This window comes from Ruditapes philippinarum, unplaced genomic scaffold (assembly GCF_026571515.1).
Source record: "Ruditapes philippinarum isolate M1 unplaced genomic scaffold, ASM2657151v2 ctg130_1_1_1_1, whole genome shotgun sequence".
NCBI lineage: Eukaryota > Metazoa > Mollusca > Bivalvia > Venerida > Veneridae > Ruditapes > Ruditapes philippinarum.
The window spans coordinates 86,459-101,995 of NW_026852081.1; the positions used below are offsets into that span (position 1 = coordinate 86,459).

General features: G+C 31.9%; 1 protein-coding gene across 2 annotated transcripts in view; it reads right to left on the minus strand.

Annotated features, from left to right (window-relative positions):
• Window positions 1-3,015: 3,015 nt before the first annotated feature.
• Window positions 3,016-15,537, minus strand: part of LOC132748683 (uncharacterized) — a 117,211-nt gene continuing 104,689 nt past the window's right edge. For both annotated transcript variants that reach the window (XM_060738298.1, XM_060738306.1), the window contains exon 9: window positions 3,016-7,689. In XM_060738298.1, the coding sequence (XP_060594281.1) occupies window positions 7,567-7,689 (123 nt within the window). In that variant the 3' untranslated portion in view covers window positions 3,016-7,566. The remainder of the gene's footprint in view (window positions 7,690-15,537) is intronic.

A 15,537-nucleotide genomic window follows, 5' to 3' on the forward strand; every position in this document is an offset into this window, starting at 1 on the left:
TAACAGCTTGACATGTAACAAGTTTGCTGAAGCTATTTTAATAAAACTCAGTCTTGTGCTTTACATTCTGTCAAAGCTATTGTATACTGGAAAAATATACAATAAAAAAGCTTTCTAAAATCGTTCAATATACAATCATTAGTCAAGCCAAAACACTTTAGACTATATAGATTTTAAAACAACTTTTATATCAGCAATTAAATTAAAATGTTACATGCCCCGGTGTAAGGAAAATATCACTTAAATAAAACAAAATTCAATTTGAATGTCACGTTGTTGTTGGTTTTTTAACGATGTACCCTTATTTCAGCTTATATAGCCGGACTCCTTATTATACGTGTAAAGTAGTGATCTTCTAAATTAACAATTAAAAAAACAAAGCAAGCGTACAAAAATAAAACCTTAGATATTGGTCATCATTTAACTTGAATGTCACGTTGTTGTGTTTTCTAACGATGTACCCTTACTCCAGCTAATATAGCCGCACTCTTATTATATGTGTGAAGTTGTGATCTTCTAAGTTAATCATTTTTAAAAAAGTTCTAACCAAAGCAAGCGTACAAAATAAAACCTTAGATATTGGTCATCATTCAAATTGTATGTTATACAAAATAAAACATTCAAATATCAATAATCAAATTCTACAAACTACATGCCATACAGTGCAACAAAAACAAGAATAAAACAACAAATCATTCAAATATCAGTCATCATTTACACTTCTTATCATGCTTAGAATGTTTTATTGCATGAAACAGCAATTGTGTAGCAACATGATGGCATACAAATATTGGTTAACACATTCATATACACTTCATATCATGCCAGGAATGTAATACTGCATGAAACAGCAATTGTATAATAACGTAAGGGCATATAAATAATGGTTAACACATTCAAATTGTCAACACATCTTACATAACAACATTTGAATAGTTATGTAGTCATTAATGACACTCGGTATCAAACTTTTAACATAAACTATTAACTAGAAATTCAATTATAAAACAGCAAGTGTATCATACAAATATTTAAAATCATTCAAATGTGTGTCATACATCATTATCATAATTCCAATATCAGTCATAATTCAAACTGCATTTGTACCCATAATATAATAAGTTATATATGAAACAGCAATTACATCACTGTCATTATTCCAATGTTATGCCATACCAACATAGTATCTTGGCATAATTTGTTGGTTACAATCTTAATATAACCAAAAGGCATACAAATAAAAGTAAAATTGGTCATTTCCATAATAAATGTGAATGTTGTGCAAGAAACTGCAAAACACATACAACACATACAAAAATACACAAAAAATATAGGTATATGTTGATACTAAATACAAACATTAAACTATTTACAAGTTGTCTATCTTAATTAGCAATATAAATGTAGGATTTTGATTGTTATAACAATCATAAAACACAGCAATTGACTTTACATTTACCAGAGTCATATTTTTCTTGCTGGTGGAAACAAATTAATTTAACCATTTTAAAAGAGTTTATAATCAATTATCGAACTTATGTGACACTTTTTACTCTCATGCATAAATATTCATTATCTATATACTAATAGCCAATGTGTTATTTTGTACAGGTTAATTGGTCTGGTTAATTTTCACATACCATACTTATTAAAGAACTAAGATCTCAGCTTGACCCTCTTGGTAATGTCTTGGCAATTGGTCATACTAAACGGCTTTCCTAGAACTAACCAAGAATCAAGGAATAAGTCATTGCTTTATATTGCAGAAGATATTAAAATCAGGCAGAATTAACAATATATGTCAGTATAAAAGACAATTGCTAGAAATGATTTTTTTACAAATTGCTGTGTCAATCAAAAATATATACAGGAACATTCAAACTGCAATCAAAACGGAAATACAAGAAGCACGAGTCATCTTTTGAAAATACAATTATACAAAAATAATTTTAATTAAGATATCAAATATTTACAAATGACTTCTCTCTATCTCATGTGTGTTCATCAATTACTTGTATATACATTTTCCCTTTGAATTGCATTCAAACAATCAAATCAATCCCTAAAAACTTAGAATTGCTATGGGAAATATTCAGATAAAAATTCTAAGACAAAATAGCTTATACACAACATCTCTGAACTGTATGTTATGTCACGCACTTGGCATCATTACAAAAACTTATTCCATACAGGCACATGTTTATGTGTTATAATAATAATTATGTCAAATATAAACATATGAAAGATATCCGAAATCTAGATGAAGCTCATTATACCAATTATGTGAAGTAAAACCACACTGTGTCAATCTAATGAAGCAAAAAATACACCATACCAACCATGAGAAAACACACTATACAGAACAAATGGAATCAAGAATAAAAGCGCACTACATCAATCATACAAGGAAACACATTTATATGGATAATACTAATTATTTGGAGGTAAAGGCTTAAAGATTAGTTAATCATATGTTGAAAAAGCAGGATTTGTAAAAAACAAAATAAAACATAATTTATAATAGGTTTGTTCAATGTACAATGTATATACAAATGTAAAATATCAAGCATAAGATCAAATAACATTAACTGATGAATAACTTCCTTTTTACAGAGACATTAACACATAGTAAGTGTAATAAAATGAGACAATCAAATCCTGCGATAAATATGTAGCAATATTCTAACATATTCTTGTCAAACTTACAGCAATAGAAAAAAACGTGATATCAATGGATCATATAAACAAATTATGTACAAGGAAAAACACAAATTATGTACAAGTAAAAACACAAATGATGTACAAAGAAAAACACGGACAGATTAACCGGAGTTTAATTAAAACAAATCACAATGCATTATAATACACTGAAATAGGTGAATTCATCAATTTTTCAAAGATGTTTTTGTAATGACCAAATTAGAACAATTGTCAATTGTAATACACATGATGAATTAAAACTGACATAAATCCTTAATAGTTTTTTCTGCTTATCAATCATTTTCGCTCTCAGGGTGTTTTTTTTTTCAAAACAGAATTATTTTTTCAAAACTTTCAAATCAGAAGGTAAGAAAATATTCAAGTAATTGTTGGTCCCGATATTGACCCTGAATTGAGACCCGTTTAAGCAAACTAAACTAGGAAAATGATGATTAATTATTGGACAAATGAATTATTTACACAATGTTAACTAAATGTATCACTTGCTAGGAATAATAATACATTCATGCAATGACATAAGTTAAATAAATGAAAGATACCCAATTTTTGGGTACAGCTGACACTATTCGAATCACATGGATCAAAAATCCTATATAAATCATACAGGGAAAGAATGCAATCTACAAATCATTTAAAAATTAAGTGCTAATCATGAGATGAGGAAAAAAGGCAGATATTTGGTAAAAACAAAACAGAAACATATTTTATAAAAAGATTGTACAAAGAATATATACAGTACTAGATAAAATACTAATGAGGAGGGTATGACTTGATGAACAGTTTCAGACCTATATTTACAGTTCTATTTAGGATAACAAAGACTGATAAATTGATAGGGTCAAATCTTGTTGGACATAAAATATGTACATCATAAAATATATGTACAAACAACATTTCTTGCTAATATTCATATGAATTCATATCCTACTAAACAGCACTAAAACAACTGAGTACATGTACAAATAACAGGTATATGCAAGAACAAACAGAAGGCTTGTCCAATCAATAAGTTGGTTAACTTGATAAGCTAATTACCATTCATTCATGTTTTAAAAATGATCTGATATGAACAATATGAACAAAAATATACATATGATACATTGTTCAAAAGAAAAGAAACATCATCTATAAAATCGAAATCTGATTTTGTTTTAACATGTTATTTCCCTAGTAATTCATTATTGTTAGCAATGCTTCTTAAATCATTGAAACGTAACAACTTCAACCGTAATTCAAACAAGTCTATGGAATAAAGTCAAAGAAAACTTTAACAGGATTACAAAACAATTGAACGAAAAATATGAATGATAAAATGAATTAGGATCACAATATATGGATTGATTTCTAAAACAAAATGTCAAATCTTTAAAAATGCTTATCAAATTAAATTTTGTTCCTAATATTGATCCTTAGCAATATCAGAATAAGGACAAATTAACACTGTACAAATGAAATATTTTCAAAATACATTCTTGGAATACATATTACATATTTAGTAATGCTAATGGTGAATCAAATAGCAAAAGTAGTTTAGCTAGATTTTTTTACAATACAAACAATAAAATCCAAAAATAATTCATAATTTTAGTTTTTCTCTTCAGCAAAAAAGATGGTTACAAAATATTTCTCTCAAGGCACAATTTATGCTTAAGAATAATTACAATATTAATGAACTGTCAACTCATCATTCATTATCCCTTACACTCTTCTATTTATGGTGGTATTGCAGTGCATATCAAATGTATGGCAACAATACCTTTTGAAATTTAAAACTCAAACATATCATCTTTTGTTAAAAATCACATTTGATTACAAAAATATTCCCAAACACATTACATATAAATATTCTATTACAAAGTATTTCCCAAACACATTACATATAGATATTTTATTTACAAAGTATTTCCCAAACACATTACATATAGATATTTTATTTACAAAGTATTTCCCAAACACATTACATATAGATATTTTATTTACAAAATGTTTCCAAAACACATTACATATAAATATTTTATCAACAAAGTATTTTCAAAACACATGTTACCAATCTGTTCTGGAAATGTTAACTATATTATGAAGATACTAAACACATGACACTATATTTAATGGCAGTTAAGTCTACAAAGTATTTATCAAGCACATGGCACAATTATGTATAAATGTTCCTGTTACAAAGTATTTTCAAAACACAACACATAAATATTTTATTTACAAAGCATTCCCAAACACACAGCATCAATCTGTATAAGTGTTTATTTTACAAAATATTTCATAAACATATGACACATTTGTCTAAACTGTTTCCATGGCACGCCTCTAGAAAGTTCAACTGCAATCTGATGGTGGAAAAGAAATAACCCAGTTTAACAGAAAGTGCATAATGTTTACATAGAAAAGACAGTAATTCTCGTAATTTTAGGGTCAATGCAATGGAATAGTTTTAACATTCCTAAATCTTAAAGATCATAGTGCTACCTAAGAGTTCCTCAGATCATAGAACTATACTCTTTAGTCAAAGGACCGACTTGAAAATTAATTTGTTTGTGCTAATGTTTTAACATTTTTTGGTAATATCTTTTCAGGTCCACAACACTGATTTTCCTGGAGAGTTTCCTGGATAACAAAACCAGTAATTATCAATGTCTCTGCAAGTGACCTACCATTAATGTTACATGATTTCTAAATATGCGATGAGAAACAACTGACCATTAGACACAATGTTTGACATCAATTGTCACAAAGATAGAATAAGCAAACCGTGAAACCCTGATCAATTACTTAATTAAATACTCTCCCTATTGAGCGAAACCTGGTATAGGTTAAAATCTCTCATTGCTTCAAAATCAAGTTTGAATAAATAAATAGTCATTTACACCAACAATTTTTATTCTTTCATGAATAAATGTGTCTTTTAAACACCTAAAGTTAACGAAAGTCATCCAAACCTTTAAATAAAACTAGAACTGCCACTGTCATAGTGTGAATACCCCCATACCACTTTGTCAGAATCAACAGTGGTCATTTAAAGCTCAAGGACAACCTCCCAGCCAAATCTGAGGGTAGAAAGCCAGTGCATTGCTAAATTATGCATTCTACATGTTTTTGTGGCAAAGATCAAAATCACCTTTACCTTTGACCTCAAAACTGACATTGCCACTACATGACTTGAATACCCCCATTCATGCAGCTTTGCCTGTTTTATGATGAATATATGAGAACATAATTATATGCTCTAAATGTGAAAATGTCAAAATCAATTACACTTTAGACAGGCATTCTTAAGCATTTGAGCAGACAAACTTATTGTAGTAAAAGCCCTGTGACATTGACCTTTGACACAGTCACCTAAAATCAATAAGGGTCATCTACTAGTCATAACCCACCACAATACTAAATTTCAACACTGCTAACCAAAGCATTCTTAAGCAATTGAGCGGACAAGCTTTTGAACTAAAGGCCCCTGTGACATTGACATTTGACCCAGCAAACTCAAGATAAATAGGGGTCATGATCAACCTTCATGCCAAATATGAAGACTGTGGGTCAAAGGAGTCTTAGGATATTTTTTAGTCAAGGCCCCTGTAACCATGACCTTTGATCCAGTGACCTCAAAATCAATATGGGAATATAAAGATTGTGGGTCAAAGGATCCTTAAGTTATTTGGCGGACCAGCTTTTTAGTCAAGGTCAGACCTAGTGACTTCAAAATCAAAGGGGTCATCTTCCAGTCATAACCAACCTCAATGACAAATATGAAGACTGCTGACCAAAACACTGTTACGCAATTCAGCAGACAAGTCTTTTGAGCTTAAGGCACTTGTGACCTTGACATTTGACCCAGTGATTTCAAAATCAATGGGGACCTTTACTAATTAGGACTAACCTCCGTGGCAAGTATGAAGACTGTGGGTCAAAGGAATCTTAAGTTATTGGGCGGACAAGCTTTATATAGTCAATCCTCTCTGACCTTGACCTTTAACCCAGTGAACTCAAAATCAATAGGTGTCATCTACTAATCATGACTAACAACTATGCCAAATATAAAGACTATGGGTCAAAGAAATCTTAAGTTATTGGGCAGGCAAGCTTTTTTCAGTCAAGACCCCGGTGACCTTAACCTTGAACCCAGTGACCATAAAGTCAATAGGAGTCATCTACTAATCATGACTAATTTTCATGCCAAATATGAAGACAGTTGGTCAAACGAATTTTAAGTTATTGGGCGGACAAGCTTTTTTTCAGTTAAGGCCCCTGCGACCTTGACCTTTGACCCAGTGACCTTAAAATCAGTAATGTCATCTACTCATCATGAGTAACCATCATGCGAAATATTAACACTGTGGGTCAAAGGAATCTTAAGTTATTGGGCGGGCAACCTTTTTTCAGTCGAGGCCCCTGTGACCTTGACCTTTTACCAAGTGACCTCAAAATCAATAGGGGTCGTCTACTTATCATGACTAACTTTCATGCCAAATATGAAGACTGTGGGTCAAAGTTATTTGGCGGACAAGGAAAAACTGACTGACGGCCGAACAAACAAGCTGATTCCAATATACCCCCTGATAAATTTGTTGTGCGGCGGAATAAATATAATAAAATATAGTACGCAACTTTTTAATCCTGTAAAGATTTTTATTGTTCGCTACATGTCTTTTCACACATTACTTCAGTCAGCTTTATCGACTCAGGAGTCCTATTAAATGGGGAAACAAATGTTCAATATAGTGACTTAATAATCGACTATTTTGATGTCTTTCTTAAACCTCAAAAAATGCTGCTTCGTTACAAATAACAGTAAGAATTGCTTAACTTTGGCATACCTTTAAGAAATTTGGCATTTATTTAAGATTTCCTCAATTTTTTCACAGCTTTCTTTTGACGAGTCACCTTGGCTACATTTTCTTTAGATTTTCCTTTCCACGAAGCGATAACACGGTCCATCCGCACCTCCCCTTGCTTTTGTGCCTACATAATTGTCATCAACAAAAATAAGATACATTTCAAAATTTTCTTTTTAACTACAGATGAGGCAGCAAAAGCTTGTACACTGAAATTTATTATAAGTTATAAAAACTTATAACAACAACTCATTATAGACATATATTGCTTCTTATTTATATGGTATAAGTAAATTTTATATGAAAATTTTCAAGGAGTAAGATGATAAAATTCCAAGTTCAAAAGTAAAATCTCTTTGTACTAGATTTAATCATCAATAATAATCTCATTAAATAACAACTGTTAGTCAAGCCAAGCACCAATGATTATCCACCATTACCCAGCTATACCCGGAAGTGAGTAGTCTTTGCCACCAGTATAGAGCCAGACCATTCTACAAAATTATGCAGTCTGGCCAAGGTCCATACTGTTGGTAAATTAAAAATTTTCAAGTCTTTAAAAAATTCAATGCACTGTTCCAAATTTAAAGCAAGGCAAGTCTATTACACAAATTCAGCAGGTTAAGGGTTAAATAAATTATGTATTGATCCCTAACAAATATATTTATCGTTTTATTACATCTCCAAAACAAGAGGTGTAAGCAGTAAAACCAAATCAATTTTTCAACTCACTTATAGTGCCGATCATAGTGTAACATTCAATATATTAAGTGCGTCGTTAGCCTATCTTTGTATAAACCAAATGAGTCAAATAAAAATGGACATACACATTATATTTTAGCCATTGTGGAAATGATTCATACTTGGACAAAACAATAAGTGTGACTAGACATACCTATTAAAATTAAAAAAGAAAATGAGAATTTAAGCAAATTCAATAATTTAATATTGACGGTCTTGATGGTCAAGGTCATTTTAACATCAGGGTCAGTTCAACCATTTAGAAATTATTGTCCAAATTAATATTTTGTCAAAGTATGAAGTCAATTTATCAATTACTAAGTTACAGTCAGATACTGCGGTGGCTAGAATGTTATAGCCACTTATAGCTACAAGAGCGACCAGTGATCACGTGTCGCCTCATGACGCCTATTGCATGTTGCAGCTACTGTGTAGCAGAAGACATAAAACTAAAGAACAGGTCAAAACGCGTCTTTTATCCAAGGACCATAACTCAGCCAAAATCATTCTATCGGAAACCCGTGTAATATGTGCAAATACTTGAGCTACCGGTCAGTCCTGTAAAGTTCTACTGAAATTGCTTTCGTAGTATAAGAGGAGTAATCCGGACAATTTTTAAGTTGAAATCATTCAAGGGCCATAACTCTGAGAAGAGGGTCATGATGGTCCTGAATCGCTCAGAACAAATGTTTTTCAGTGTTAAAAATTATTTTTCAAATGAATTAGTCTAAAGTCAGGCAAGTACAGCCTAACTTCAACTTTATCCTCCAGATATAAGTTTCCCGACAACGATTTTCAGGTTATTTTTCTTCATAATAAAAATGAAACCTTTTATAAATGACCCAACTGCATTTTTGCTGTTCATCTGGAAAGTAAAGCATGTCAATTTACGCTACTAGAGTTCTTTTAATTGTCTGCTCTCAGGGGCCAATCAAATTAATTTGAGCAAACTTGATCATCCATCCATCAATAAATACAGTGAATGTTTTAAGGTTTTATTATTTTGTTAGCTTAAACCAATCGATTATTTTGAGAAAGTTTGATAAAACACAACCTAAAAATATTACAAACAAAGATTGATGACCGTCCATCAATTAGTTATATAGAAGAAGGTTGTTTAAGGTTTTCTATTTGTTACTTTGACAGCCCTTCAAAGGGGCCAATCAAATAAATCTGATAAAAGACTACCTTAGAATGCCACAGACAGGGTTTGATGATCATCCATCAATTTCTTCAGTAGAAAAAGATGTTTTAAGTTTCTAATGCCACCGCAACTGCAATGCAGTGGCATATAGCGATTCACCTTTTTATGTGTGTGTGAGTGCGTGCGTGTGTGCGTGTGTGTGCGTGTGTGTGTGTGTGTGCATATGAGTGTAGAACCTAAGAGGAATGATAAGAAATTTTCTTTCTTGTAATGATTTGCAAGGCCTAGACCTCGTTCAAGGTAGTTCAAATTATAGCTCTGGGGTAAAAATTGGTCCTGTTCAAGGGGTAATATGTTTTTGTTACATGTATTAATGTACAGTCCGACCCCGGTTATTCGACAACCCTTTATTCGAATACCCGGCATTATCCGAAGTAGATCGCCGGTCCCGTTTTTATCTCTATATAAAACAATATAAATACGAGCGTATTATTCGAAATGCATTATCCGAATACCTCCTATTTTTCGAAGTAAAATTTCGGTCCCGATTATACAATTACGAAAGAATTTCACACCTATTATTCGAAGCCAGCCTAATTATTATTCGAAGCCAGACTAATTGACGCAGATCCACTCGCTGACCAGTCGACTTGTGAAAAATATCCACAGTCATGCGTGTAATTAGACAATCATGATATAAACTCTTCGTGTGTTCTTTAATCAACTTTAATTAACGAAAATGAAAAGCTATGCACCGGGTCCGATTTTGTTTAAGATGACAGCAATAATTTTTATACATTCTGTTTACATGCATGTGAATTTGTCAAAACATCCAAAAAATTTTTTTCAGTAATTGTAACGGTACATGAGAGCCTGAATTTATCCTAATCGAAAATACCAGTTTAGCTGTAAATACCGTAGTGACGAAACGGCCATTATAAAGGCTTTGCGCGAAACGAAACGATTCATAATCTAGAATAAAATGCAAGTATTTATGTCTTTAATGTCAATACAATAATCTATACGCATCTTTTCTTTAATATCTATTTTTCTCAATTGATTACAGGAAGCAAGTGTGTTGTAAACGGTAGTTTTGCGGTGATTGGTCAAAGTGGAGTAGTTTTCGTCTATCACAATATTCCGATTTCGATTATTCGAACCCATCGATTATTCGAAGTAAATATTCAGTCCCAGGCACTTCGAATAAACGGGGTTAGACTGTATATAGTAAAGATTTTAAAAATGTATTTCTTAAAAAAAACAAGAGCTAGAGCTTAGATATTTAGCATGAAACATTGTCTAGTGATTTTCTATTAAGAATATTCAAATCATAGCGTTGGGGTTAAACATGGCCCTTCCTGGCCCTTTGATTTTCTAAAAATCACAGTTAGATAGTGAAAGGTAAACACTTCATATTAGAATGTCTTTCAATCATATGTACAATCATGTTATGCATTTTTTCTAATTCAAAAGCTGATTCAAAAGCTCGAAATAGCTTTTCAGAAATACTTGTGTTAGGTTTTAGGTCATGACATTTCAGCAAATTCGATGACAAAGACTACCTAAAAATGCCGCAGACAAAGTTTTGTGATCATCCATCAATAAGTTCAGTAGAAGAAGATGATGTTTCAAGTTCTTCTTGTATTTTAGCTTAAGTGGTACCTATAAGGAGCCAAACAAAATAATATGTGCAAATAAACGACTCCTTGAGGAAGAATGATATAGACAAAGTTTGGTGATCATCCATCAATAAAGTTAGTAGAAAAAGTTGTTTAAAGGGTTCTACTTATTTAAGCTTTAGTGCCCCTGAAAGAGGCCAATCAAATTGATCTGAGCAAATTTGATAGAAAACTACCTAAAAATGCTACAAACAAAGTTTTGTGAACATCCATAAATAAGTGAAAGATTATGTTTCAAGTTTTTTCTCTATTTTTAGCTTTAGTGGCTCCTAAAAGTGGCCAATCAAATTTATATAAGCAAATTCGATAACAGACCACCTAAGTATGCTTCAAACAACGTTTGGTGATCATCCATCAATTAGTTCAGTAGAAGATAATGTTTAAAAGCTATTCTATTTTTTTCCTTTAGCGGCCTCTAAAAATGGCCAATCAGATTAATTTGAGCAAATTTGATTTAAGACAACCTCAAAATTCAAAATGTTTAAATGCTTTTCTATTTTTAGCTTTTGGGGCCAATCAAAGTTATGTGAGCAAATTTTATAAAAGTCTACCTAAGAATACTACAGACAAATGTAAGTGATCATCAATCAAAAAGTTTAATCGAAGATGTTTAAAGGTTTTTCTATTTTTAGCTTTAGCGGCCCCTAAAAGGACAAATCAAATTCAAATGAGCAAATTTGATAAAAGTCTACCTACAAAATTTGGTGGTCATGTATCAAGTAGTTCAGTAAAAGATGTTTAAAGGTTTTTTTTCTATATTAAGCTTTAGCAGCCCCTAAAAGGGGCCAATCAAATTATTATGAACAATTTGATTAAATGCCACCTACGAATGCTAGAGACAAAGTTTAGTGGTCATCTTTCAATTAGATCAGTAGAAGATGTTTTAAGGTTTCACTTTTTTTAGCCCAAGCAGCCCCAAAAAAGAGCAAATCAAATTTATATGAGCAAATGGATATACGATAACCTAAGAATTCAAAATGTTTAAATGTTCTTCTTTTTTTTAGCTTTAGGGGCCAATTATAAGTTATGTGAGCGAATTTGATAATAGTCTACCTAAGAATGCTACAGACAAAGTTTGGTGATCATCAGCCAATGAGTTCCGAAACAGTAGTTGTTTTAAGTTTCTTTTTTCTATTTTTAGCTTTAGCAGCCCCCGGAAGCGGCCAATCAAATTGATGTGAAAACATTTAATTAAAGACTACCTAAAAATGCCACAAAGTTCGGTGACCATCCATCAGTAAGTTCAGTAGAAGAAGACGTTTCAAGGTGTTTCTATTTTATTTTTAGGAGCCCCTTAAAGGAGCCAATCAAATAAATTTGAGCAACTTGATAAACGACTACATAAGAGGGCTACAGGCAAAGTGTAGTGATCATCCATCAATTAGTTCAGTAGAAGAAAATGTTTCAAGGTTTCCTTTTTATTTAATTGATATGAACAAATTTGATAAAAGACTATCTAATAGTTCTACGGACAAAGTTCGGTGATTATTCATCATAGAGTTCAGTAGAAGAAGACGTTTCAAGGGTTTTCTATTTTAAGCTTTAGGACCTCCTAAAAAGGGGCCAATCAGATAAATATGAGCAAATTTGATTAAAGACTACCTAAGAATGCTGCAGCCAAAGTTGGTGATCATCAATCAATAAGTTCAGTAGAAGAAAATGATGTTTCAAGTTCTTCTTGTATTTTAGCTTAAGTGGTACCTATAAGGAGCCAAACAAAATAATATGTGCAAATAAACGACTCCTTGAGGAAGAATGATATAGACAAAGTTTGGTGATCATCCATCAATAAAGTTAGTAGAAAAAGTTGTTTAAAGGGTTCTACTTATTTAAGCTTTAGTGCCCCTGAAAGAGGCCAATCAAATTGATCTGAATAAATTTGATAGAAATCTACCTAAAAATGCTACAGACAAAGTTTTGTGAACATCCATAAATAAGATCATGTTTCTAGTTTTTACTCTATTTTTAGCTTGAGTGGCCCCTAAAAGTGGCCAATCAAATTTATATGAGCAAATTCGATAAAAGACCACCTCCAAGTATGCTTCAAACAACGTTTGATGATCATCCATCAATAAGTTCAGTGGAAGATAATGTTTAAAAGCGTTTCTATTTTTTTTTTCTTTAGCGGCCTCTTAAAAATGGCCAATTAAATAAATTTGAGCAAATTTGATTTAAGACATCCTCACAATTCAAAATGTTTAAATGCTTTTCTATATTTTAAGTGATCATTAATTAATTAGTTCAGTAGAAGATGTTTAATTTTTTTTATATTTTTAGCTTTAGCAGCCCTTAAAAGGACAAATAAAATTCAAATGAGCAAATTTGATGAAAGTCTACCTAAGAATGCTACAAAATTTGGTGGTCATGTATCAATTAGTTCAGTAAAAGATGTTTAAAGGTTTTTTTCTATATAAAGCTTTAGCAGCCCCTAAAAGGGGCCAATCAAATTAATATGAGCAATTTTGATAAAATGCCACCCACAAATGCTAGAGACAAAGTTGAGTGATCATCTTTCAATTCGTTCAGCAGATGAGGTTTTAAGGTTTCACTATTTTTAGCTTAAGCAGCCCCAAAAAGGAGCAAATCAAACTTATATGGGCAAGTGGATATAATTAAGATTACCTAAGAATTCAAAATGTTTAAATGTTTTTCCTTCTTTTTAGCTTTAGGGCCAATCATAAGTTATGTGAGCAAATTTGATAATAGTCTACCTTAGAATGTTACAGACAAAGTTTGGTGATCATCAGCCAATGAGTTCCAAAGCAGTAGTTGTTTTAAGTTTCTTTTTTTCTATTTTTAGCATTAGCAGCCCCCTAAGCGGCAAAATCAAATTGATGTGAAAAAAATTAATTAAAGACTACCTAAAATTGCCACAACGTTCGGTGATCATCCAATCGAAGTTCAGTAGAAGAATACGTTTCAAGGTGTTTCTATTTTATTTTAGGAGCCCCTAAAAGGAGCCAATCAAATAAATTTGAGCAAACTTGATAAAAGACTATATAAGAGGGCTTCAGGCAAAGTGTAGTGGTCATTTATCAATTAGTTCAGTAAAAGAAAATATTTCAAGGTTTTCTTTTTATTTAGCATTAGTGGCTAATCAAATTAGCAATGAGCAAATTTGATAAAAGACTACCTCAGAGTTCTACAGACAAAATTCGGTGATAATTCATCATTAAGTTCAGTAGAAAAAGACGTTTCAAGGGTTTTCTATTTTTAGCTTTAGGACCCCCTAAAAGGTGCCAATCAAATAAATATGAGCAAATCTGATAAAAGACTACCTAAGAATGCTACAGCCAAAGTTGGTGATCATCAATCAATTAGTTCAGTAGAAGAAATTGTTTAAAAGTTGTTCTGGATTTTAGCTCTTTTGACGCCTAAAAGAGGCCAATTGAAATTATATGAGCATATTATAGTATGGCTGTCACAATAATACTACAGACCAAATGTGAAGTAAATCTGACCAGCAGTTTCAGAGAAGATAAATGTTGACGCATAACGACGGAAGACGAACGCTTGCTGCTACGGTTATGGTGAGCTAAAAAAACATTGAACCAGAAAATGCCTATGATATACACAAATAGATTTGGTTTTCATCATTCCTGTAAAGTGAAATTGCACCAAGAGGTTCTGAGGAGAAGTCCAGAAAAACTTCTGTATAGCTGGTTATACAAAAAACACCTTTTTTATTTATATCCTGGGCAAATATTATTCAGGCAAGACAACCATTGTAATGTGCGAAGATCTTCAGCTACTAATCAAACCTGTAAAGTTTCATTGAAATTGTATAAGTGATATAGAAGATGTAGTCCTAACAAACTTAAACAATTTTTTCATTCAAGGGTCATAATTCAGCCATATATTATTCAACCGGAAAACACGTGTAACATGCGCAATAACTTGAGCTACTGATGAGTCATTTTAAGTTTCATTGAGATTGCTTTATAGGTATAAGAGTAGTCCGGACAGAATCATTAAAGGGCCAAAACTCTGACAAAAATCATTGAACCGGAAAATGCCGACGATTCATATCTAAACTTAAGCTCGGATGAAATTGCAGCAGTGGTTTCTGAGGAGTAGTCCGGACAAGTTTTGTGACGAACAGACGGACGGGTTAATGTGCTTTTTCTTTGATCTTTATGTGGCACTTTTCCACATAAACCAGTAAAATTACTACATAAACCAGTCCGTTTTTTTGGATTTTCTTCTTTTTTAACTAAGATTATAAACGAAATAAAGATTATAGATCATTTGATGTTTGCCCAGACAGACAGACTGACTGACGGCGGATAAGTGATCCCTATATCTACAATGTACAAAGTAGTGGCGACACAAAATCAGCAGAAAAAAAAAAAATAAGCAAAATTTAGACATTTGAACTTGAAGGTCAAGGGCATTTATGACTGAAAGTCAA